This window comes from Phocoena sinus, chromosome 1, assembly GCF_008692025.1.
Source record: "Phocoena sinus isolate mPhoSin1 chromosome 1, mPhoSin1.pri, whole genome shotgun sequence".
NCBI lineage: Eukaryota > Metazoa > Chordata > Mammalia > Artiodactyla > Phocoenidae > Phocoena > Phocoena sinus.
Genome location: NC_045763.1, coordinates 4,555,339 through 4,578,653, shown reverse-complemented (window position 1 = coordinate 4,578,653; position 23,315 = coordinate 4,555,339). Strand labels below are relative to the sequence as shown.

The window sequence follows — 23,315 nt, the reverse complement described above, 5'->3', positions numbered from 1 at the left end:
CCCAGCCCTGCTCTCCTGGGCTGTGCTGGGGGTTGAGCCTCCCTGCTCCTGACACAAGAGGGGAAAGGTCCGTGCTTTCTCGTTGGCTCACAACAGCCGCGGACTCAGTCACTGATGAATGAATGAATGAAGGAGTGGATGAGTCAGGAAGATTTGGGCCTCTGCGCTGAGGGGAAGCGGGCAGAGGGCCTTGTCTACAAGGACGTGCCCCAGCCCACTTTCTGTGGGATCCCCCCTCTGGGGGCAGGAGCGGGCAGGAGGCAGGCAGCGCTTGCCCAGAGCTGTGGTGGCAAGATGACAGCCCCCACCCCGCAGTCAGGATGCTCTGCACCCGCCAGTGTCCCCAGCCGCCCTGACCCTGAAGGATGGACACGCAGAGCCTGAGCTGCCCCGAGAAGGAGAGAAGTGACTGAGGAGCACGGGCTCCCGGGACAGCGGGCCGGGCGTTGTGCTCGTGAGAGGGACCAAGCTCAGAGCACAGGGGCGCCGGCCAGCATTGCCCAGCCTTTCGAGATGGGGTGCGGGGGGCGAGGCCCCGGGAAGACCCCAGGGCCGGATCACAGGATGGGGACGGCGAGACCTGGAGCCCTGGGGCTGTGCCTTCTCTACACGTCTCAGTCACCTTGCCCGCCTTGCCCTGGAGCCCCTGCTGAAGGGCCGGGCGCCCCCTCCCTTACTCTCACCTCCGGGTGCCCCTCTCTGGGTCTCAGCACCGTGTCTGTGCATCTCTCAAACTCTCTCCGTCTTTCCATGTTTGGATCTGTGTGAGTCTCTTTTACTCTGGAACCCTGTGTCTTGAGGCCTTCCTGTCTTGATGAATCTCTGCCCGCGTGTCCACGAGGATGGGAGCCCTGCGAGGGCAGGCCATGTGGCTGCCTGGTCCGGGGCAGGGCCACCCAGCAGGTGCTCTGTGAACACGGGCCAGGTGGGCGGGTGGACTCGGACAGGTGGGGAGACCGGGCTGGGCGGACAAACAGGCAACCAGGCTGAACCCTGAAGCTGTTCGTGTGCCCCAGGGGGCAGAGCCCCCGTTCTGTGCATCCCCCTCGCTCGGGGCCTTGCCGCCTGCCGTGAGGCAGCCGGGCGAGCATGCACCCAGGCAGACAACCAGCAAACCTTTGCTCATTCATCCCCGGCACCTGTCAAAATATTAAGCTAACTGGGGCGTGATTGCTGCGAATCACTCCAGAAAATAGCTGGGAGCTCTCAAGATTTCAGAATAGATGTTTTTAGCACCGCACTTGTCTTTTGATGGTTTTATTAAATGATAAAGTACAATTAGCGTGTTTTGCCTTATTTGCTCCACGGTGTTCATTTGGGTCTGGAGGAGGGCCACTTGGGGTTTCCACGGAAACCAGCTTGTCAGGCTGGCTCTAGCTGAGTCAAACAGGAAATCTTTATTCCCCAAAGCAGGTTGTCAGATTCACTCTGTCAAAGTGCAGTGAAGATATTTTTCCGTGTTATTTGCCTGTGGTCCTGGTGGTACCGTGGGGCCCGGGCGGAGCGGCGGACATCCTGGCACGAGGAGCAGGCCTGGGGCGCCAGGGGCCTCACCCTCTTTCTAATTGACCCGCCAGGGCTTGGCTTGGTCCTTGGGGCTACGTTTAAGGGGAGGAAACTGAAGGCCCAGGTTCGCCTTGGGAAGGCAGGTCAGAAGGAACTGGTAGGAAGTGAGTTACTGAGGGGGACTTCAGGGCAAACCCCCGCCCCCGGGCTGCTCCTTGCTTCTCCACTTCCTCTCTCTGTCCTGCAGTTCTCCTGATAGCCACCACATTGGGAATCGTCCATGTTGAAGAGGCAACTTCTAAAAGGCCTCCTTGAAAACACTTCTCTGAAATTACTGGGACCTGGGAGGTCCGGGTCTGTACTCAGAATGGCGTCTGAGTTGCTGTGTGAGCCTAGGCAATCCCCTTGACCTCTCTGGGCTTCAGGCTCCTCCTGTACAAGTGAGGGGTGTGGACCAAGTGATCTCCAGGCTCCTTTGGCCCATGGTTTTCAGCCTAGACAGGCCTCCCGCCCTGACGGCACCACTCTGCCCTGAGGCTGGGCTCAGAGCCCCAGAGAAGGTTCTGTTTCCTGTCCTTCAGCCCAGAGCAGAAGCCAGCAGCCCACCGCCCTCTCTCAGCCCCCATTTGGAAGCTTCTGCATTGGAGCGCTGAGTCACCAGCAGCAAAAGTGGCTGGTGTGGCGCCTCCCACCTGGAAGGAGGTGGCCCTGGGGAAGGGAGGGGCCGTGGGGGCGGGAGCTGTGATGAGCCCACCCCATGGCTGTGCTCTGGGCTGCGGCCCCGCTGCCTGGGTGGGCTCTGCCTCCACCGCCCCTCCGCCTCGGGTCCATGAGCTGCTTCCTGTCCAGCCGGAGCTCTTCTTGGTGGCCAGTCTGCCCCTCCCCACAGCCCTTCCCTCCCTCTCCCTCCGGAGGCTCCCGGGAGGCCTGCCTGGAGTCGGTGTCCTCCAGATGCGGGCCTTCCGAGTTAGAAAGTGCTAGAAAGCCGACAGGCCCAGGACCCCCAGGCTTAGACCGCGTGACCTGCAGTCTTTCCAGCAGCCTCAGGGTGGGGGCAGGCTGGAGGCCATGCCTCTCCCCGGTCTGTGCCCACACGTGCACCTCACGGCTGAAGAAGGCCTTGGTGGTGGGGGCCACAGGTGGCATCGGCCCTGCCTGCCCTGTGCCCGGCGCCCTGCCGGCTCCCAGCCATCACTCACGTGTTTGTCTTCTCTGAAGGTACCAAAAAGCTGACCAATAAGGCCACCCTGTGGTATGTGCCCCTGTCGCTGAAGAACGTGGACAAGGTCCTGGAGGTGCCTCCGGTGGTGGTAAGGAGTCTCCTCCCACTTCTCCCGGGTGGGTGGCAGGGGCCCGGGTCCTAGGAGAGCAGCATCGGGCAGGGCTGGGCTGTAGCAGGAGGCTCAATGGGAAGGGGCGTCCCTCCTGGGATCCTTCATGCTGGGAATGCCAGTGGGGGCTGGCCTGGGCCCCGCGGACACCCCACCCAGAGGATCCTGGCCGGAGGGAAGGCGGGTGATGGGGCTGTGCCAGGCGTCCAGTCCTGGGGGCACAGGCTGGGACGTCTCTGCTTCAGCCCCGCTCTCTCCCCCTGCTGTGTCTGCTTCCTGCCTTGGTTCCTCTCATTTTGGTTTTGCTGTGGACAGAGGCGTCTCTGGGGGAAGAGACTTGGCCATGTTCACTCCCGGGGGCCCCGCTGCAGGCAGGCTCGGGGGGCAGGCGTTTGGAGGGGGCACATGGGGCTGATAGAGGGACTTAGCTCCTTCCCTAACGGCACCCCACTCCTCCTCATGTGGCTCCCCTGGCCCAGGATGTCCCGAGGACACGCCTGAGCGGCTCTCCCCGGAGGCCTGGTGCTCTGCTCTAACCCCTGTGAGGGAGGGCCGTTCCCAGAGGGCCGGGGCCTGGCTTAGCAGTGTCTGCCCTCAGGGAGCATTTTTCTGTGGTCTGTAGAAGAAACTTTTAAGAATAATAAAACTGGGAACCAGACAGTTAGGAGCTGTATAGAGCAGTAAAAGGTCCCCAGCCTTTTTGGCACCAGGGACTGTTTCGTGGTAGACAATTTTTCCATGGAAGGGGGGATGGATGGATAGCTCAGGCGGTAATGCGAGCGATGGGGGGCGGCAGATGAAGCTTCGCTCTCTCACCCGCCGCTCGCCTCCTGCTGCGCGGCCTGGCTCTTAACAGGGGGTTGGGGACCCCTGGTATAGAGCACACGGAGGAACGGTCCCTGTCCCCTCCCCCCCACTGCAAGCCCTTCCCACCCCGCCTCCCCCCCTGCGCACCTTCCTGTGGGCCTGGGTCACTTGGGGTGATGGGGGGCTTGCTTGTTGTGCTGCTGCGGATGTCAGCCCGGGGGCGTTCCCTGCCCTCCCTGTGCCAGCTCACATCTGACCTGGGACCCTGCCTGGGCCTCTATGGATGCAGTCCAGGCTCCGGCGGGGCGTTTTCCTGGGGGGTGACCAGCTGCTGGGCTCCAGCTGCCGTTTAGTCTAGACTTTAGAAAAGAATCTTGGTAGCAGGAGCTCTCTCCATGCAGAACAGGAAGTGTGCTTAAACCTTGGTCTGCATCAGGTTGGTGGTCCAGGGTTTGGTACCCTGAGGGCAGGGCGGTAGTGCCAGGAGCACCAGGCCAGCATCGGTGGCACCTGTCCCTCCACGTGTGAGGAGAGAGGGGCGCTCAGGACCAGGGTGTGAGCCGGATGGTTCCCACGCTTCCTACCTGTTTGAGTTTTCTGGGGCTGCTGTGACACAGTCTGGGGAGCTTCAACAACCGAGTTCATTCTCTTCCAGTTCTGAGGCCAGAAGTCCACAATCAAGGCATGGGCAGGGCTGGGCTCCCACTGGAGGCTCTGCGGGGGATCCTTCCTGCCTCTTCCAGCTCCTGGGGGCTGCAGGCATTCCTTGGCTTGTGGCTGCATCACTCTAACCTCTGCTTCTCTTGTCATCTGGCTGAGTTCCCGTGTGTGTGTGTGTGTGTCTGTCTGTGTGTGTGCGTGCGCACGTGTCTTAACTAATTACACCTGCACAGACCCTAGTTCTCAAAAAGGTCACATGCACAGGTCCCACGTGGACAGGAATTTTGACAGGACGCCGTTCAACCCAGAACATTGGCCTTCAGTCCAGCCCACCTCTGTCTTTCTCTCTCTCTCTCTCTCTCTCTCTCTCTCTCTCTCTCTCCAGCTCTCTCTCCATCTCTGTCTCTCTGTGTTCCCCCCACCCTGCCCCCATTCTTCCTGGAGCTGCTCTCCTCTCTGCTGCTGGCAAGATGGAAATTGCATCATTTTCAAGCAGCACTGAGGGGTTTTCAAACCCAAGAAGCAGGCGTGAGTCTGAGGCGCAGCGACGGTTCCCTTTAGAGATTACAAGCATGCTAACCCCTGCTTTCATCTTTCCCACTAAGCACTTGGTGTTAAATTAGCCACATCACATGTAAACACTCAGGCACATTATTTAACTGATCTAATTTTCAGATGCTACACGGTTTAGAAATCTCTAGCAGGCCTTATCTCTGGTTTCAGCACCACATGGTGGATCTTAAGGGGTTGCTGCTGAAGGGAGATTCCTGGGCCAAACACATTAGCTTTTGTTTCCTTCTGGCTTCTCAGGGGCCCGAGTGCTGAGAGCCAGTGGGTTTTCAGCCAGTGGGGGGGAGTGAGGAGGGGCGGGTGGGCAGTATAAGTCTCCGCTGTCCCTGCAGGGACAGGGCAGCTCTCTGTATCACCCCTCTCATCCCCTGCCCTCCGTCCCACCTTCTGGCGGAGACCCCGGTAGCTTTCCCATTCCCTTTGTTTAGCCGAGTTCGATAAGACGTAAATACCCACTCTGCCCGTGTTAGAGGCGAGTGTCGGAAGCATCCCATCGGGTGCAGAGCGCTCCAGACGGGAGAAGCCACACGGCTCCCAGCCGCAGCCATTGCTAATGTTTATTTGCACTTTCTTCCCCCCACACATGCTAGGCCCACGTATAAGCCTTCAGTTGATTTGAACTGTTTTCGTTTCATCATTTCATTTGAAATGTTTCATTCTGCTCTTTTCATTGGCACGGCCCAGCTGAGTCATGCGATATCGGGTCCTGGAAAGCTCGGGTCTGGCTCTCATGGGCATTTATGCTCAGGTGCTGGTAGCTCGACCATCCAACTTCCTTATGTCCTGCCAGCATCCCCCTGCCAACCCCTCACAGGTAGCAGTCACTTATTAAGAACACATACGTCTCTCTGTCTACGTGTGTCTCTTACGTCTCACACATGCACATATACTACACACAGGTTGATCATACGTATATCTCACACGTACACATACATAGGTATCTCACACACAGAACACGCATCTCACACACACACACACACACACACCCGCTGTCACACATACATGTGCGTGTGTGGACCGACCACATGTGTGTGTCTCCCTGGGGGAAACCCACCTCCCCCCCTGCAGTGTCACTCAGTGAGGACTTTGTCACTTTGCTCCACCTCTTCCCCCAGGGAACAGTGACCTCGGTGGCCCTGTGATGGAAAAAGAGACCCCTGCGGTGGCCGGGGACAGCTGTGGCCCCCGAGAGGCTGGGGGCCATCAGAGAGTGGACACTGGTTTTTATTGCTGTCTAAACATGAGCTTGAGTTAAAAGGCTCGCACTGACTGTTGCCTCGGACGTTTGAGCTGAGCTGTCTCCTGCTTCAAAACAGCTGAGTTTGATGAGTCCGTGGGGGTGAGAGTTGAGTGCCAGCCCATCGTCAGGATGTTCCCGTGATGTTGTCCCCAGATTTAAAGCCAGCAGGAGGCGTTTGTTTGTGAACAGGCTGCGTTTTCTTGGTCCTCGTCGCCCGTGTCAGGACCGGGGCCCTCGTTGGTCGCCGTGTGACTGCAGAGGTCTGAGGAGTGTGCTGGGCACGAGGACTTATTAGACTGGGGAGGTTGGCTCGCTTTTCAAAAATCCCTTAAAAAGGCATTTCTTGAGGACACGTAAGACATCCTTGAGTTTTACTAGAAAGGCACAGCACAAACTCTACACTTAGAGGCATTGCTCTGTGTGGTGGGACGTGGGGGAACCATCTGTTTATGGAGGAAGAGGCTTTGTCCACGGCGACTTGAATACTCAGCATGCTTTGTTTCTTTTGAACAAACCGCTCAGCTCCTTTCACAGCCTCCTTTAGAGACGGGGTCGCAAGCCCAAGATAATGGTAATTAAGCCACGGAATGTGTTCAGACCTGGGCAGTTTTGGAGCAGAGCCACGAGCAGGAAAAGCAAGATGTTTAAAAGTGGCTTTTGGAAGAAGGTCTGAAATTGCAGGGGGCAGAGAGGAGCACACGGGGCCCTGAGCCTGGCGGCTATTCCGCAGGCTCAGCGGGAGATGCAGGTAGAATGGATGGAAGGGCAGCAGTCAGAGCCCATCAGAAGGAGAGCGGCCAGGCAGGGGTCAGCAGGGAGGGCGAGGCTGGTCAGGGGGCCTGTGGACCCCGGGCCCGTCTGATGGATCCCAGGGTAGGGGGTGTTCCCTACACTGGGCCCCAGGACGGTGGGCACCAGAGGGCCCGACATTCTCCATTGTGCCAACCTTGATTGTCACCTTTATTTTTAACTTCTTGGGTCAGAACCCCCGTGATCCATTAGGAAAGCGTCAGGGGGGCTGTTTTAGCTTTGGTGGGTGTCAGCTGGCCAGGAGTCAGCAGAGTGAGGCTGCCCAGTGTTAGGGGCACACGGGGACCTGTTCCCTCCTCTCCCTGTTTGTGGGAGAGGGGGTGCAGCCTTCCTGGGGCTCCCTGACTCTGTAGTTCTATGTCCAGGAAAGAATCCCAGGAAGGAATGGGGTAGGTATAACATGGTAAGTGGCTGAGATTGTCAGTATGATTTTTTTTTATATGCATTTATTTATGTATTTATTTTTGGCTGCGTTGGGTCTTCGTTGCTGCGCGCGGGCTTTCTCTAGTTGCAGCGAGCGGGGGCTACTCTTCATTGCGTTGCGCGGGCTTCTCATTGCGGTGGCTTCTCTTGTTGCGAAGCATGGGCTCTAGGCGCGTGGGCTTCAGTAGTTGCAGCACGCAGGCTCAGTAGTTGTGGCTCGCGGGCTCTAGAGCGCAGACTCAGTAGTTGTGGCGCACGGGCTTAGTTGCTCCGCAGCGTGTGGGATCTTCCCGGACCAGGGCTCAAACCCGTGTCCCCTGCATTAGCAGGCGGATTCTTAACGACTGCGCCACCAGGGAAGTCCCTGATATTGTTTTTTTTTTTTGCGGTACGCGGGCCTCTCACTGCTGTGGCCTCCCCCGCTGCGGAGCACAGGCTCCGGATGCGCAGGCCCAGCAGCCATGGCCCACGGGCCCAGCCACTCCGCGGCATGTGGGATCTTCCCGGACCAGGGCACGAACCCGTGTCCCCTGCATCGGCAGGCGGATTCTCAACCACTGTGCCACCAGGGAAGCCCCCTGATATTGTTTTAATGGTCAAAAATTGGGAGCAAACTAAAGGCCCAGATATGATGGATCCATCACATAAATTATGGTAGGAGGATACAGTGAGAGGAGGAAATACCATGCCTTTGAACTTCACATACAGCATGGCAGTACCTTTTATTTATGCACAGGCATGAAAATAATTCTAGGGAGGACGTAACGCAAACATTTGACCCAGGCACTCTTGCAGGGGGAGGAATACATGATGTGTTCCCCTTCTCTGTGTTTTCGTTATTTATATTAAACATATGCTGTCAGAGAAAGAACAGATAGTTCCAGTCACAGAAAGGCAGCGTGCACAGCAGCCGAGCCTGGGGCCCGGACCTGACCCTCTCCCGTGCCCCCCGCAGTACTCCCGGCAGGGGCAGGAGGAGGAGGGCCGCAAGCGCTACGAGGCCCAGAAGCTGGAGCGCATGGAGACCACGTGGCGGAACGGGGACATCGTCCAGCCCGTCCTGAACCCAGGTAGGAGCTGGGGTGTGGGCCGGGGCCGAGGCAGCGCAGCCACTTCACGAGCGTCCTCTTCCTGGGCCGGTGCGTCCCCTGGTGCTGTCTCCTGGGACAGGCCCTGGGGTCCCGGGAGCACTGTCCCCTTGGCCCTGCACCTTGCAAGCCCCTTCCCAGTCGCACAGCCGACCATGGGGATGGGGGGACAACCCCGCAGGCCTCGGTGAGTCTGCTCCCGTAGAGTGCTGACCCAGAGGCCCCCGTGGGGAGAGGCCCTGCTGCCCAGGCAGAGGGACGCACGCCTGGCCACGGAGAATCTGTCCCCCAAGTTCGCCTGAGAGTGTGTTCTGGACGGGATTTCCAGCTCATGAAAAAGACAGAAGGGCAGCAGCGTTTCCCACATTGTTGTTCCCCGGCCCGCCGCCCAGACGTGGCCTCAAGTTAGACAGACTCTGAGCGCCCGGGGCTGCTGCCTTCCAGTCTTCATCCTTGTGCTTGTAAGTCCGGGCTGTTGGCTTTAACAGGACGCACCTCCACAGTCCAAACAGGTGAGGGAGGGTTCCCGAGTCCCTGCCAGAAGACCGTGCAGGGCTGCGCCTGGGGGCCTTGGGGCCTGGTGGCGCACATCACCCTCCTCTGCACACACAGTGACCACGTCTTACCGTGTGGAAAGCGGGCTGCACGCCCTCAGCCTCCCCATGTTGGCCGGGCTCCTGTGATGAGTGTCCACGTTCCATGTTGGATCCCGGAGCGACTCCTCAGGGGCCCTGCACGCGGGTGCTGTGGCTCCTGATCTGGTCCTGGACTGCCGTCTGAGCACTGGCCCCAGGGCGTCCCTCTGCTGCTCCACGTACCCTGGGCTCTGCCCGCTTGCCGCTAAGGAGGAGCGTGGTGAGCTCTAGCGCGGGGGCTGGAGAAGCTCCGCCTGCCCGCCCGCCTGCCTTCCTGGCTGTAGCCCACCTTTGGCATCAGGGTGGGTGTAGGGGGTCGGGACTGGTGAACACCTCGCAGGCGTGCAGACTAGGACAGGACTTTCTGGGTTTCGGATTCTGTCGTTTATCGGGGGTGCGCTTGACGCCTCTGGCAGTGTCTGTGCGGCTTGTGTAGGGCTCCCCTCATGCTCATCCTTCCTGAGTTCCACCCGCACCTGCCCACAGTGAAGGCCAGGGCACTGGAGGTTGGTGTCCTTACTGTTCTGCTTTTTTATTTATTTATTTTTGGTTGCATTGGGTCTTCGCTGATGCACGCGGGCTTTCTCTAGTTGCGGCCAGCGGGGGCTTACTCTTTGTCGTTGTGCGCGGGCTTCTCACTGCGGTGGCTTGTCTTGTTGCGGAGCACGGGCTCTAGGCATGTGGGCTTCAGTAGTTGTGGCACGCGGGCTCAGTAGTTGTGGCTCGTGGGCTCTAGAGCGCAGGCTCAGTAGTTGTGGCGCACGGGCTTAGTGGCTCCGCGGCGTGTGGGACCTTCCCGGACCAGGGCTCGAACCCGTGTCCCCTGCATTGGCAGGTAGATTCTTAACCACTGTGCCACCAGGGAAGGCCACTGTTCTGCATTTTCAACAAACACCAAAAAAAAAAAAAAAAAAACCTATCGGTATAATAAAATGTTGCTGTTTTGATGAAACCTGATAAAGTTGTATCTTTTAACAATAGAATGTAAATAGACGGTAACCCACAGGCCTGCGGGCTCTTGTGTTGACTCAAGTGTATCCAGGCCCTGGGACACATGCCACCATCAGGCAGCAACCTCAGGCCCCGCCTCTGCTTTCAGGAGGCAGGTCAGACAAAGGCACGGAGGACTGCAGAGGGACGCAGAGGGGCCGAGAGGTCTCGGGAAAGGCACAGACTCGGTGCCGGGCGCGTTCCTGGGAGAGAGGCTGGAGCGGACCAAAGGCAGCACTCCTCACCCTGGAAGACAGGTCCACGCCCAGTCCCTGGGCCCTGTGACTGTGACCTTATTCGCAGAAGGGGCCTTTGCAGGTGGAATCAAGTTAAGGACCTCAAGATGAGGTCGTCCTGTGTTACCCACAAACGTGGGGAGGGTCCCAAATCCAACGAGGGCCCCAAATTCTGTAAGAGACAGAAGGGTGGAGACAGTGTCAGCCCAAAAGCAGCAAAGAGGGGAGCTCGGAAGAGGCGCTGGCTGGCATCTGGGGGCTGGACCCACCTGTCCTTGGGTGGTTACTGGCCAGTGCTGGATGGAGGCTGGGGCCGGCTCAGGCTTGAGCTTTGAGAGGCATGAGGTTCATCCTGGTTTACTCCTTTGACTGACTGTCTGGGGAACTAAGATTACTCAGGGTTTTCAGTCAGTTTAAGTTCCTTCACTCCTGAGATAATTTTCTGTTTGCCATCCTCTGATTGTAAATCTGATCCATAATATTTTTCAGGATCTGTTATTCTCTAATGATATTAATGGAAAGTGGCATTCTAAATCTCAAGATTTCTTGATAGATTTTTACAAGCTTTTATTTTTTCCTTTTCTGGCCCTAATAAAAACGCATCTTTGGGCTTCCCTGGTGGCACAGTGGTTGAGAGTCCGCCTGCCGATGCAGGGGACACGGGTTCGTGCCCTGGTCCGGGAAGATCCCACATGCCGCGGAGTGGCTGGGCCTGTGAGCCATGGCCGCTGAGCCTGCGCGTCCGGAGCCTGTGTTCCGCAACGGGAGAGGCCCGCGTACCGCAAAACAAACAAACAAACAAAAAAACAAAAAAAACGCATCTTTCTCAGCAATAGGGACTGGCTTTTAACCACTTCTTAAGGAAGTCACATATCCATTCTCTGGTCTTTTTGAATACTGCGGTGTGCTGTTGTCACTGGGGTCTTCTAACACTCTCCCCCTTCCTGGGAGGACCCCCGCCCCGCCCTGATGAGGCAGGCTTGGCCCGAGAGTTGCCACCCGCCCCGCGCCGGCAAGGCCCTCTGGACCTGCCGCTCCCTGTTACTTTTGAAACCAGAATCACATTTCAGCCTCTGTGGCTGTTGCCTAGCAATCCCCACAAGGGGCCAACCTCCTCTTTCAGGTGTCTTTTCAGAGAGTCTGGGAGTTCTTTACAGGCCCAATTTTTCTTATTGTTTTCTCCATCTGATTAGACAAAATACAATTACCTTGAATTCTTCAACCCATGGCCATTAGTTGTCCAGCTTTAACTGTGTAGGGACTGTTTGGCCACGTGACCCACCTTCTTTCTGGGAGCTGTTGGGTTTATGACAAAATCAGCCCTGGAACTTCCCTGGTAGTCCAGTGGTAAAGAATCCGCCTTCCAATGCAGGGCACGCAGGTTTGATCCCTGGTCAGGGAACTAAGATCCAACATGCCACGGGGCAACTAAGGCCGCGCGCCACAACTACTGAGCTCGCGCGCCTCAGCTAGGGCCCGCGTCCCGTAAACTACAGAGCCCACGCGCTCTTGGACCCGCGTGCCGTTGACTAGAGAAGAGAAAACCCGCACGCCACAACTAGAGAAAAGCCCGCGCACCACAACGAAGAGCCCGCATGCCTCAACAAAGGTCCTGTGTGCTGCAACTAAAACCCGACGCAGCCAAAAGTAAATAAAATAAATAAGTAAATAAAAAATAAATCTTAAGAAACCAGCCCTGCCTCTTCCCCGGCCTTTGTGTTTGAAGCAGTGTTCACCTCTAAGTCCGGTCCCCACTACCAGGACAGCCGGGGGTCTTGGTGAGTCACAGCCACCCCTCATTCCTGCTCAGACCCTGGACCCTGCCTCCCTGAGGTCAGCCAGTGCCCGGCCACTCCCGCAGGCTGATCAGCCCGGAGCCGCCCCTAAGAGTGCTTGGTGCCCGTTAGGGGCTTGCGCTGGGTGGGAGAGCCTTCTCCCCAGGGTCTGGCCAGGCCCCGTCCCCCCGCTCCCAGCAGCACTTGACCTGGGGGGGCGTTGGGGGAGGCAGGAGGAGGAATACAGGGTCTGGAGCCGGACCTCTGGGCTTGGATCCCAGCTCTGCGCCATGGGGACTTAGCCCTTCTGTGCCTCAGGTTCGTCGGCTGCAAGCACGGAAGAGGGAGTTCTGTGCTCGTCTCTGGCTGCCCTGGAGACCTAACTCAGGTTCTGGGCCTCATTTTGAAATCGCAGGTTCAAAGATTAGGCACTGCATTAGTCAAGGTCATTGTAGCTGCTTACACTCTAATCCTAGCTCCTAATAACTCAGTAGAGGTTTATTTCCTGTGGACTCCTAATTGGGGGATCTCCTCCAGGAGGTGGGGACTCGGGATTCAGGCCCTTTGGTCCTGTAGCTCCGCACCTTTTATCAGGTAGCTCTCGGGAGGGGAGAGAGCAGGGAGGCCCCCCTCCCGGGGGTTTTGACGGCTTGGGCCTGGATGCAGCACTTCCACTCGCTCTCCTGTGGCAGGAGAGCAGCTGTGCAGCGGAGGCTGGGAAACGCGCTCCAGCCGTGCACGGGGGAGGGTGAGGAGAGGGGCTGCCCAGTCCTGCCTTCTGGTCACACGTGGTACACCTCACCCTCAAGGACAGCGACCTGGAATCCTGTCCAGCCCCACCATCTGTTCGTTAAGGCAGCGCTGGCAGCGATCACGGATAAGCCCCAGGTGTCTGTGCCTTGCCCTTGAACTTCGAAGATCCTCTTCACGTTTCCCTGTAGTTCCCCTAAGAAACAGGACGTGAAGAACGGGTGAAAGGCCACTGAGGACAGGAAGTGCCTGATCCAGGGGCTGTGAACCCACAGACACGGTCCCACCCTGCAGAGCCCCGTTGAGTTACAGGCCACGGCCCAGGGAAGGAGGACCTGGGTGTTGGGTGCCTGGGTGTATTTTTTTTTCCCATCAGAATTGTGGTGTTTTCTCTCGTTGGAAGCTCATCAGTGCCAGTTCCAAGCACACTGAATCATTAGACGCGGCTTAACTGATACTTTAAACGTGACTGCAGAACGGTGGGGGGCATCTCTTTGACCAGGTTGTTATAGTCATTTCAAGTGGCTTGTCATTCGAATAAGTAGATAGTTGACATGACAAAGGTTTTTGTATGCTATTTCCATTGTTTGAAAATTTTAAGAACTCTTGTCATCGTGCACATGCAAACCTCTTAGCTGGTCGGAGCAGCTCCTGAGAGCAGGCCAGGCTTGAGGCTTTTCATTTGCATTCGTGCTGTAAAGTAGCTACTTGGATGTCTTCTATGAGTGAGACCCAAAGCAAAGAAAGCATAGGAGGGCACCCCGTGGCTCTCGGGGCCTGTTTATTCTTTGAAGAGAGAGGCCCAAGGGAGACAGTCCTTGGAGATCAGGGGTGTCGTGGGCTGGCAGCGCTGGCCTGGAGTGTTTCTCTGATGGCTGTGGTGGCAGAGGGACTTCGCTGGCATCCTCTGTGGCCCTTGGGCTGTGCCCCTCCACCCCGTCTCCCCAGGCCATCTGAAGCCCAGAGGCCAGAGTAGGCGTGGCCCTGGGTGCACCCTTGACCGGCCGGGGCTGTTACCCGCACTTCCTGAGCACAAGGAGGGTTTCGGGTGCGTCTTCTCCACTTGGAGGGAAATTAGGAACCGGGCAGGGCAGAGTTCTGGACGCCTTCTCAGGGCCTCCCTTCTCATCCCGCGCAGCGTGTCCGGCCACATTACCCGAGGCCCAGATGGTCTCGGATGGTCCAGGCCATTCTGGACGCCCCGGGGCCTGGGAGGCAGCTGCGAGAGGAAGCATCTCCTCCCTCCGGTCATCTGCACTGACCGGTCGTCTGTATCCCCAGGGATGCCGGGGGACCCTGGAGCTCCCCTCCCAGAGCCTTTGGAGTCATCCGTGTCATCTGTTGGCTGGTTTTAGATAGCATCCTTGCACACCTGCTCCCACGGGGCCCACAGGCGGGTGGGTGGGCTGGATGGCTGAGTCCTCAGACTGTGGCCTCTCGGGACGGAGTTCTCCACTCGGCTGCTGACCACCAGCTCCTGACGCCGCGACAGGCTACTGCTTCCGACGTCCCCGGCTTGAGGGTTCACCCGAGGGGGGAGCTGGGACCTCCCGTGGTGGCTGGCGCCTGCCTCTGCCAGTCACACTGAGCCATGGAAGCAGGCCGGTCGCCAGAACCCCCGGAGGTGGGAACTGACTGTGGATAATAATGAGAGACCCCTTCCCCCATCCCACCTCGCACCCCAGGCTGCAGCCACTTCATTGCTTCTGACACAGCCGAGGGCCCTTCCAGCTGAGAGCATCCCGAGATGCTTGAGTCCTTCCCGTAGGGACCTCTCAGAGCAGATGGCACTTCACACACGAGCTCAAAAGTTGAGTCTAAATCTCTCTAAGCCGTGAGGCTTGAGAACAAATAGAAAATATCTTGAGTTTGGAAGTCAATCCTTAAGGCCCCAGCTCACCGGAACTCCAGTTTTTCCTACTTCGTGACCCCTTCAGGCAACCACACGGTCTGAGATCCCACGTGGAGGAGCATCAGAAAAAGTCTCGGAGGCAACTGTCGGCGCTTAAGAGACCCAGGCCCCGACCTCTGGGTTGGCGCCCCTTCTGGCTCCTGAGCAGCGTTACTTCCTGCACAGACTTTTCTGTCTACCGCCAGAGACAGGAAGGACCTTTCTTCACCTGCAGGCTGTCCCAGCCGTTCGGGGGCCCAGTAGGCTGGCTTCCTCGGCAGCTTGGTCTTGCTGGGGCAGGAAGGGGCTACCCTTTCTGAGTGCCAGCTGTCCGGGCAGGAAACAAATGGGCGTCATCCCTCCCGGAAGGCTTTGGGAAGGTGGAAGCAGGCACAGCAGTGGGGTCTGCTCAGAAGACCCACCCCGTTGGAAGAGTCTGTGTCGAGGGATAGTATCGATTTCTGGAGACGGGGCTTTATTTCATCTTTTTTTTTTTTTTTTTTTTTTTTGCGGTACGCGGGCCTCTCACTGCTGTGGCCTCTCCCGTTGCGGAGCACAGGCTCAGCGGCCATGGCTCACGGACCCAGCCGCTCGGCGGCATGTGGGATCATCCCGGACCGGGGCATGAACCCGTGTCCCCTGCATCGGCAGGCGGACTCTCAACCACTGCACCACCAGGGAAGCCCTCATCTTTCTTTTGAAGTGCAGCTTCTTACAGATATTTCAGCAGCAGCAGTGCCGCGTGGGTGAGGGATGCTCCCAGAGACTTGGTGCTCTGGGAAGATGAACGGGAGACACTGGAGGAAAGGCCAGCACACCTTTCAGTGCAGTGTCTCTGGGGCCGGGCCGGGACTGAGGGCTGGCAGGAGTCCCAGGGTGAGGTCTAGGGATGCACGTCTGTGGCGTCTCTGTCCAGTTCTGTGTCTCCACCTACCGTTGTGTTTAATGAAGTCGAAATTTAAACTTTTGAGAAGTTGCATAATAAATTGCTAAAATATTGTCAGTGCCTGTTTACAAACTTGAGAATGAAAGTCAGGTGGGTGACTGTCTCCTAAGTGAGGGTCATACCAACCCTGGGGGCTTATAGGCAGGAGGTGTTCAGTGGCTGCTCAGGAGTCAGGGCAGGGCCTCGCTGGGGACACTGGTGTCCCCAGGGAGTAGTGTCATGACCCACTAGCAGAGTGGCTAATTAATCCTCGAAAGCCTTCCCCCCCTCACGGACTGGAGCGTTTTGAGAGCACGGTTTTCCTTAGAGAAATCCCACCTAAGGTGATGAGAGCGGCAAGCCTTCGGTGACCCTGCGAACATCAGGGCGCTGTCGCCACTGTTGGGCCCTTTGGCCATGGGAGTCGATCGGTCCCGTGGCCTAATCTCTCTCCTTTGTGATTCCAGAGCCGAACACGGTCAGCTACAGCCAGTCCAGCTTGATCCACCTGGTGGGGCCTTCCGACTGCACCCTGCACGGCTTTGTGCACGGAGGTAAGGACCCGTGACTTGCTGTCCCCTTCCCGCTCCTGGTTCCTTGTTAATCCCCCCAGGAGGCCATGCTGCCATCTGACCCAGTTTAGGCTCTTGTGTTTAATGAAGTGTACATTTAAACTTTTAAGAGGTTGCATAAAAAATTGCTGAAATCCTGTCGACGCCTGTTTTCAAAATTGGGAATGCAAGTCAGATGGGTGACAGTCCTAAGGGAGGGTCACACGCAGCCCTGGGAGCTCATGGCCACGAGATGTTTAGTGGCGGCCCGTGGGTCAGGGCAGGGCCCTGTGGGGGACAGTGAAGTCACCAGGGAGTGACAGTGTGGCCCGCTGAGAAGGAGGCTTAGTTCAGCACGTTTTTGCCTCTGGCGTTTGCATGTGTTTCTTCCTTTAATCAGATTCCACCTCAGAAAATACAGGCCTTGAAGTTCCCAGCCTGGGAACCACGGCTGGGACACAAGAGGACTTAGCTCCAGGCTCACAGAGGGACACTTTTTACTTTAACAGTGTGTAATTATTTTTTTGTGTGATTTAGGGAAAATATAAGTAGCACATCAAACCCGTAACTTAATGGAGATTATCATCTCAGATGAGGTCAAAGTAAACTTTAAAAAACAAGTCGTTTTAAAGAAAAACGTAAGGGGAAATGTTCTTAAATGGTGTAGACGTTAGCAGAAGTTGTGTGGGCGGTGGAGTCCGGGCACCGCTCCTCTGGGGGCACCGAGCAATTCATCGTCCCCCAGGCATGACTGGAACTTGCACGTGCCGTTCGTCTTCACTCTTCGTTTCCAGTGGCCTGGAATGCCAAGTTCTCCTTGCTTCTCCACTCTTGAAAATTCCTATTGATCCTTCAAAACCCAGTTCCAGTGGTACCACTCTGCAGGATTACACTGATACTTCTACCAGGGGATGCCTCAGGAGCAGGACTCAGTCTTATTCTTTGTGTTGGCTCCAGGGTTTCACACAGAGCCAGGGAGGTGCTTTGCAGAAGCTTGTTCCGTGAACAAGAGGCACAGGTCAGGCTTGGGTTGAAAAGCTTGGGATGAGGGGCCCTGGACCTGTCAGAATCAGAGAATGGGCCCTGATCTGAGATTTTTTTTTTTTCCTTTGCCATACACGGGCCTCCCACTGCTGTGGCTTCTCCCGTTGCGGAGCACAGGCTCCGGATGCGCAGGTCCAGTGACCATGGCTCACGGGCCCAGCCGCTCCGCGGCATGTGGGATCTTCCCGGACTGGGGCATGAACCCGCGTCCCCTGCATCGGCAGGCGGACTCTCAACCACTGTGCCACCAGGGAAGCCCCTGAGATATATTTTTCAAGTTTGTTTCTTTTTTTAACTAATCCTCTTCTGTGTATTTCTTTTTTCAATTTCATGATTATTTTCCTCTTTCAACTAAACACTGCTCGCGACGCCCTTAGATATGATTAACTTAGTCCTACCTAAGGGAAGCTCTACTTTACAACAAAGGGTGCTTTCCAGCCCCGTGAATGTTGTGACAATCAGGGTATCTTTCTTCTCTGAGAGCAGCCGTGGCCTTACCAGCCTTCTTGTTCTTTGCCAGCCCTTGCCAGCCAAAGGCCGGCCTTCTGTAACTGCTAAGAACTGTCTTTGAGCCTCATAGAGCTCCGCTCTACCTGAAATTTGTGAAACTCTATGCTAGAAATTTTGCTTATTTCATCCAGATGTTGGAAGTTCACTAAATGTGGCATTTCCATCACCACTGTCTCCTTGGCAAAAAGTTTATACTCTTCAGTCCGATCTTTCCTCACATGCTGAGAGGCGTCCGTGAAATGCAGGAAGCGAGGGAATTGTTGGAGTCCCCTAGAAACCTACAGCACATCGTGCTCACTTACGGAGGCTGTGCGGCTGCATTTAAAACAAGCGCGTTTTTTAACGTGTGTTAAAGAAGTGTCTACAGTGGCTTTACAATGTTTAGTGCCTATTTTAGTAGGGGTTTTGTGCTCATGATTTGAAAACCATGCCTAATAATCTTACCAAACCTAATCACTTCTCATAGTGCCTCATAACTCACCAGGCGTGGAGGAACAAAATAAATACCGTACTGGAAACACTGAGCCCTGTGATTTTATTGTATTTTCCTATAGAGAGAATACTGTCGGCGAGAATGGTGTCTAAGTCATTTGAATGAAAGTCTCCTGTAAACTGTAAATCAGTAGATGCCAATCGCAGGAGTAAACGGTGAACTGAGATGGATGCTAATTTGGCTTTTATTCAGTAATTCTGCACTGTGTATGGGTCTTTGAAAACCTCCTCCCTGTCTTGTTTTCTGTGATTTTCACACATGGGATAGTCTTCATCTTGAGGACTGGCTCCTACCCTGCCACTTAAAAAACACACACACAACACAGATCTTGGCAACGCTGAACTGGTGAGAGATGTAGTAGGAAGGGTTGGAAATCACAGATGGAATCCAGGACTCCTGTCAGACGCTGGGTCTTCCTTCCTTTCCTGGCTGCAGGGACAGAGCCTCCGATAATTCATCGAGGGGATAGAAAAGACGCAGGGAGAGAGCAGAGGACCCTCGTTTTGCTGTGTGGGAAGGCGGGCTGGCTGCTTCTCCGTGGTTCTGAATTTCAGGGCCTCTGTGCAGAAGCGCTGGCCGGGCTTTTGGCTTCTGCCTTCTGAGTCCTGCATGAATCAATGTGCAGTCCTCTCTTTCTCCTCTTGGTAGTTCTGGGATCTCAGCCCAGAAAAGGCCGTTTCCCCTCCGCTCTCCCCTCCCCCGTGGTCGGCTGAAAGGGGTGACCCAGCAGCTATCTGCGGGGCTGTTTAGGTTCTTGCCACAGTCACTCACCCGGACACCCATCCTTGATGAAAACACTCGGAGTAGGAATTGATTTTACTTCCCGAACATGATAAAAGCCCTAGAGTGAGCATCTTACTCAGAAGGGAGCCCAGAGGATCGTCCCCTGAGGTTAGGAGTAAGGCGTAGGACCCTAGTTAACATTGTTTTGGAGATTTTAGCCACTGCAGTAAAACAGGAGGAAGAAAATAAAGGCACAGGAAGTGGCAGAAAAGAAGTAAAGCTATCTGGCTTTGCAGATGGTGCAGTAACATACCTGGAGAACCCAAGAGATTCAGTGAGAAAAGTAACTCAAAGAATTAAAAATTCAGTAAGGTAGCAGCATATAAAATGAATAATAATAAAAAAGGCTTGCCTGAAATAGAAAAACTTCTTGTCATTGTTTTTGTTTGCAGGTCTGTTTGTTTTCTAAGGTGTGTTTTGTGTCAGTGAATTTTAACTCGGATCATGAAACATGACTTTTTCATAATTTGATGAAAAGGGGGCGTTGGTTTTGTGTCTGCGCCTTTGATTCATCTTCTTGAAGATGGCGTTGCCTTCTCCCATGTTGGCTCCTGAGATGTCCTTTGCTCTGATTTCTTTCCTGGGGGACTCTCCTCGCCCGGCCCTCTGTCGGCTGTTTCCGCGTGGGTTTCCCAGCCCGAGAAGGGGTGTTGCTGCCACAACCGGTCGGATGTGAAAGGAGTCATGCTCCCCAAAGCCGGGGCCACTGTGCTTTGCCAAGACCCATCTGGCCGTGAGGGCCAGAGCAGAGGGGGAGACCCCCGTGATGGGGGCACCCCAGCTCTGCCCGTGGTGTGCGTGGCTCTTAGCCGTGGGCCCCTGCTGCCTCGCGGCTCACGGCTCCCTGCGCTCAGCCTGTGCCTTTCTTCCCCTCAACGCGCCTCTTGCTCTCCTGCCTCGGTGTCTTTGTTCACCCTGCTCTTCCCACCTGGCGCCGTCCGCCTGCCCATCCCAAGTCCCACGCCCTCCTGGTGCCCCCTGAACCCCTCCCTCCCAGGCAGCTGCACGCCCTTCACCCCGCTCCACGCCACGGCCTCTCTCGTCCTGCCCCCCGTGCTGGTTGTGGTTTTCTCAGGCGCTCGTCTCCTGGATGTCCCCCTGTCCCTTGCCTGTCTCCCGTGGTGCTCTGCAGAGAAGGAGCTCGGTGAACGGCCATTGAGCGAACGAAAGAAATCTTTTGGAAAGACGGTTTGAGTTGACGCTGCCCGGTGGCCGTGTCCTGAGCCATTGGCAGCTTTTCTCTGTTAGAGTCACGGGCCGTAAATCCAACTGGGCATGTGGCTCCCATGTCCTCAGACTGAGCTGCCGGGTTGGGCCCACTCGTAGGACAGGCTCTGCCCCGTGCTTCACGGCGCCCTGTGGTGCCCACGTTCCTGCAGGGGACGCGTGTGTGTCTGCCTGACCCCCTCTCCCCACCCCCAGCACCGCGCTTTCTGCTCGGCGCCCTGGGGTGTCTGCACTCCATCCCTCCCGTCCCCCGAGTCCAGTCCCTCTCAGGGTCCTCCCTGGAGCCTGCTGCAACCCGTGCCTCCTGTCAAGGTCATTTCTGACCCGAAACCGGTGGGCGGGTCTGGCCCTCACAGTTCAGCCGGCTCCCCTCCACCCTGCCACCTCCTTCCCAAGGCCCAGGATCGCCCTTCCCTGCTCTCCTCCGCCCGCTGCCACCCCTTCAGTCCCTGTGCCGTTCCGCCTTCCTTCCTGTCCTGCCCAGCATCGGGTACCCGGGGCCCCATCCTCGCCCCTGCACTCCCCCCCCCCCGCCCACCCCGGGACTCCTGTGTCTCACAACAGCCTAGGCCAGCGGCTCCTGACTCTAGCTGCTTCTTTGGGACGGGCCTCTCTGACTTGATGTCCGGCCCGGAGCTCCACTGCTCCCCCTGTGGTGGCGGCCAGGCCACCCTTCTGCTTGTCGAGCCAGAATCCCTGCGGTCCTCCGGGACTCAGTCTCACTTTAAGGCTCTCTGTCTCATCTGTCAGCCAGTCCTTCGGGCTCTACGTTCAAAACGTCAGAACCTGAGTTCTCGCCACCTCCACCATCGCCTCCGGGACGTGCGCGTTACCGTGGAAGTGGCCTCACACCTGGTCCGAGTTCCGTGACCAGGAGCAGCCCAGCAGCCTCCCTGGTCCACTCAGAGCCAAAGGCAGGTCAAGCCGGGCCTGCTCGGCCCCCTCTCTGGCTCCCGTCTGACTCCAAGCAGAAGCCCAGCCTTCCGCTCCTGCCGCTTCTCCGCTACCAAGGCCTCCAGGACCCGTCTCGCCACACGCCTCCCGCCCCACCGTGTCAGCTGCCGGGCTCTGCTCCTCGGGTGCCTGGGACGCGGCGGCGGGAGGGCACCTCCACCTGCGGGCCCTCCGCCTGCTCGTCCCTCTGCCGGGGTTGTGGTCCCCAAACAGCTGCGCAGATCCCTCTCTGTGTCTTCTGCTCTCTGGAGAAAAGGAGAGGGCTTTCCTGACCACCGCCTGTAAAACGGCCCCCACCCCGGCCTGCTTGCCCCCCAGGCCTGGACGGATCCCTTCCCTGCGGTGTAGACGGGCCACGTGCTGAGTGAAGGGACCAGAGAGAGTGAAGATGAGAGAGAGAAGACGGTCCCTGAGTGAGCAGAGGGGCCCCAGAACTGAAGGGGGCAACAGCAGGTCAGCGCCCCCAGCCCCCCAGAGGACACGTGAGGACGGCCCCTGACTCGGTGAGCATCTGGCAGCCCCTCCCGTGTGCCAGCCCCGTGGGGGGCTCGGGGGCGCAGTCACTGCACCACCTGAGACGCCCAGAGACAGAAGTGCTCCTGCAGCACGTCCTGCACACGAGCGTCCAGCCGCCAAGGGGACACACACGGCTGCCCCAGGATCCCGAGGCCGGGGGACCTCGCAGGACCTGAAGGAAGAGGGGGAGGCAGAAACGGCAGCCCCGGGGTGGCAGGGGGCACGCGGGCCGAGAGGAGCCCCTGCCAAGCGAAGGAGTTCTGGGAGGCGAGGCGAGGCGTGCGACCCCTGCACAGATGCTCGTGTCTGCTCGGGTTTCGTGGGGCAGTTATGAAAAAGCGGTCCTCTGCACCTGGAGGAGGAACTGATTTCACAGAAAAATGCAGAAGGAGGCACAGATACTCCTCTTCAGCTCTGTGACCTCATTTCGTTGGAGCCCCTGCTGCGTGCTAGAGTGGGTGTCCAACCTGTGGCCCGGGACGAAGCAAGGAGGCCAGGAAGCCGTGTTTCCTCCTTTCGAGGAGATTCTGGTCTCATGGGGTCAAGAGGTGAGGGCGTGAAGGCCGGTGTGGGCCCCCGTTCTTCATCGCGAGGCTGAGTTGTGTTAGGCGATGGCCCCCGTTCCTTCCAGTTCTCACTTTCCAAGAATCCTTGTTTCTGAATATACCGTTCTCTGCCGCGAAGGCTCCAGAGAGCAGCTTCCTGTCTGTCCATCTGGATGGAAGGGCAGGAGCTGGGGTCTGGTTACAGCCCTGAAGCCCCAGGCGCTATGAGCTGCCTGTGAGCTTGCTGCCTCCCCGCCCAAAGGGCCTGCTGACACCCATCCCGGAACTGGTTTCCTCCTGCCCGCACTGGTCCCCTGAGCAGCTGGGGACGTGTGAGGCTCCTGGCCCCTCTTCTTCCTGAGCTGCAAAGCATCTCACCTGAGAAACCCAGCCGGCTCTACAGCCTGCGCACGTCCTTCCCTACGAACAGACCGGTGCTTGGGGTTGTGGTGCCCCGTTAGTCAGCTTTTGCTTCCCCTTTGGTTGCGATCACTAGGGGCACACACGGCAGACGTCCCCTAACGGTGTCTTTCCTGCTCAGCGTCAGGAGCGTGAATTCTTCTGTGTTAGCCTCACCCCTGCCTGCAGCCTGGACTCCTGGGAGGAAACTGACACCCTCCAGAGTGGTTGTGGGCCGTCAAAGGCGTGACCTTGCCTCGTGTGGACTCCGGCGAGGCCACCACGTCCCACTGGGAGGGGCTCGTGCGTAACCACTGCCACCTTTCCCTGCTCTCCATGGCATTTGGGGCAGGAACACGTGTGCCCTACTTCCCCTGTTGCCTGTTCAAAACAGGGAAGGCATTGATTCTCAAACAGCAGTAAGCAAACTTAATTGTGACCTTCTCCAGTTCCCTGATACAGAAGTAAGACGTGGCCTCGTGGCCTGGCAGCCGCCTGCGCTGCCCCGGGGCGGGGGGAGCCGCATCCAGCTGTGCCTGAGGCCTCCGCCAGATCCCACCTTTGACATTTGTCATTAGAAACCAATCGTCTTCACTCACTGTGCATTAATTTCCAAAAACAACCTTTATTAGCTACCTTAATTAATATTCCTCTGC

General features: G+C 57.2%; 1 protein-coding gene across 1 annotated transcript in view; it reads left to right on the top strand.

Moving 5' to 3' along the window:
• The window catches only part of ACOT7 (acyl-CoA thioesterase 7), a 90,158-nt gene that overhangs the window by 26,279 nt on the left and 40,564 nt on the right, over nucleotides 1-23,315 (top strand). The window contains exons 4-6 of the mRNA XM_032636438.1: nucleotides 2,725-2,816; nucleotides 8,303-8,417; nucleotides 16,105-16,191. Of these exons, the coding sequence (XP_032492329.1) occupies nucleotides 2,725-2,816; nucleotides 8,303-8,417; nucleotides 16,105-16,191 (294 nt within the window). The remainder of the gene's footprint in view (nucleotides 1-2,724; nucleotides 2,817-8,302; nucleotides 8,418-16,104; nucleotides 16,192-23,315) is intronic.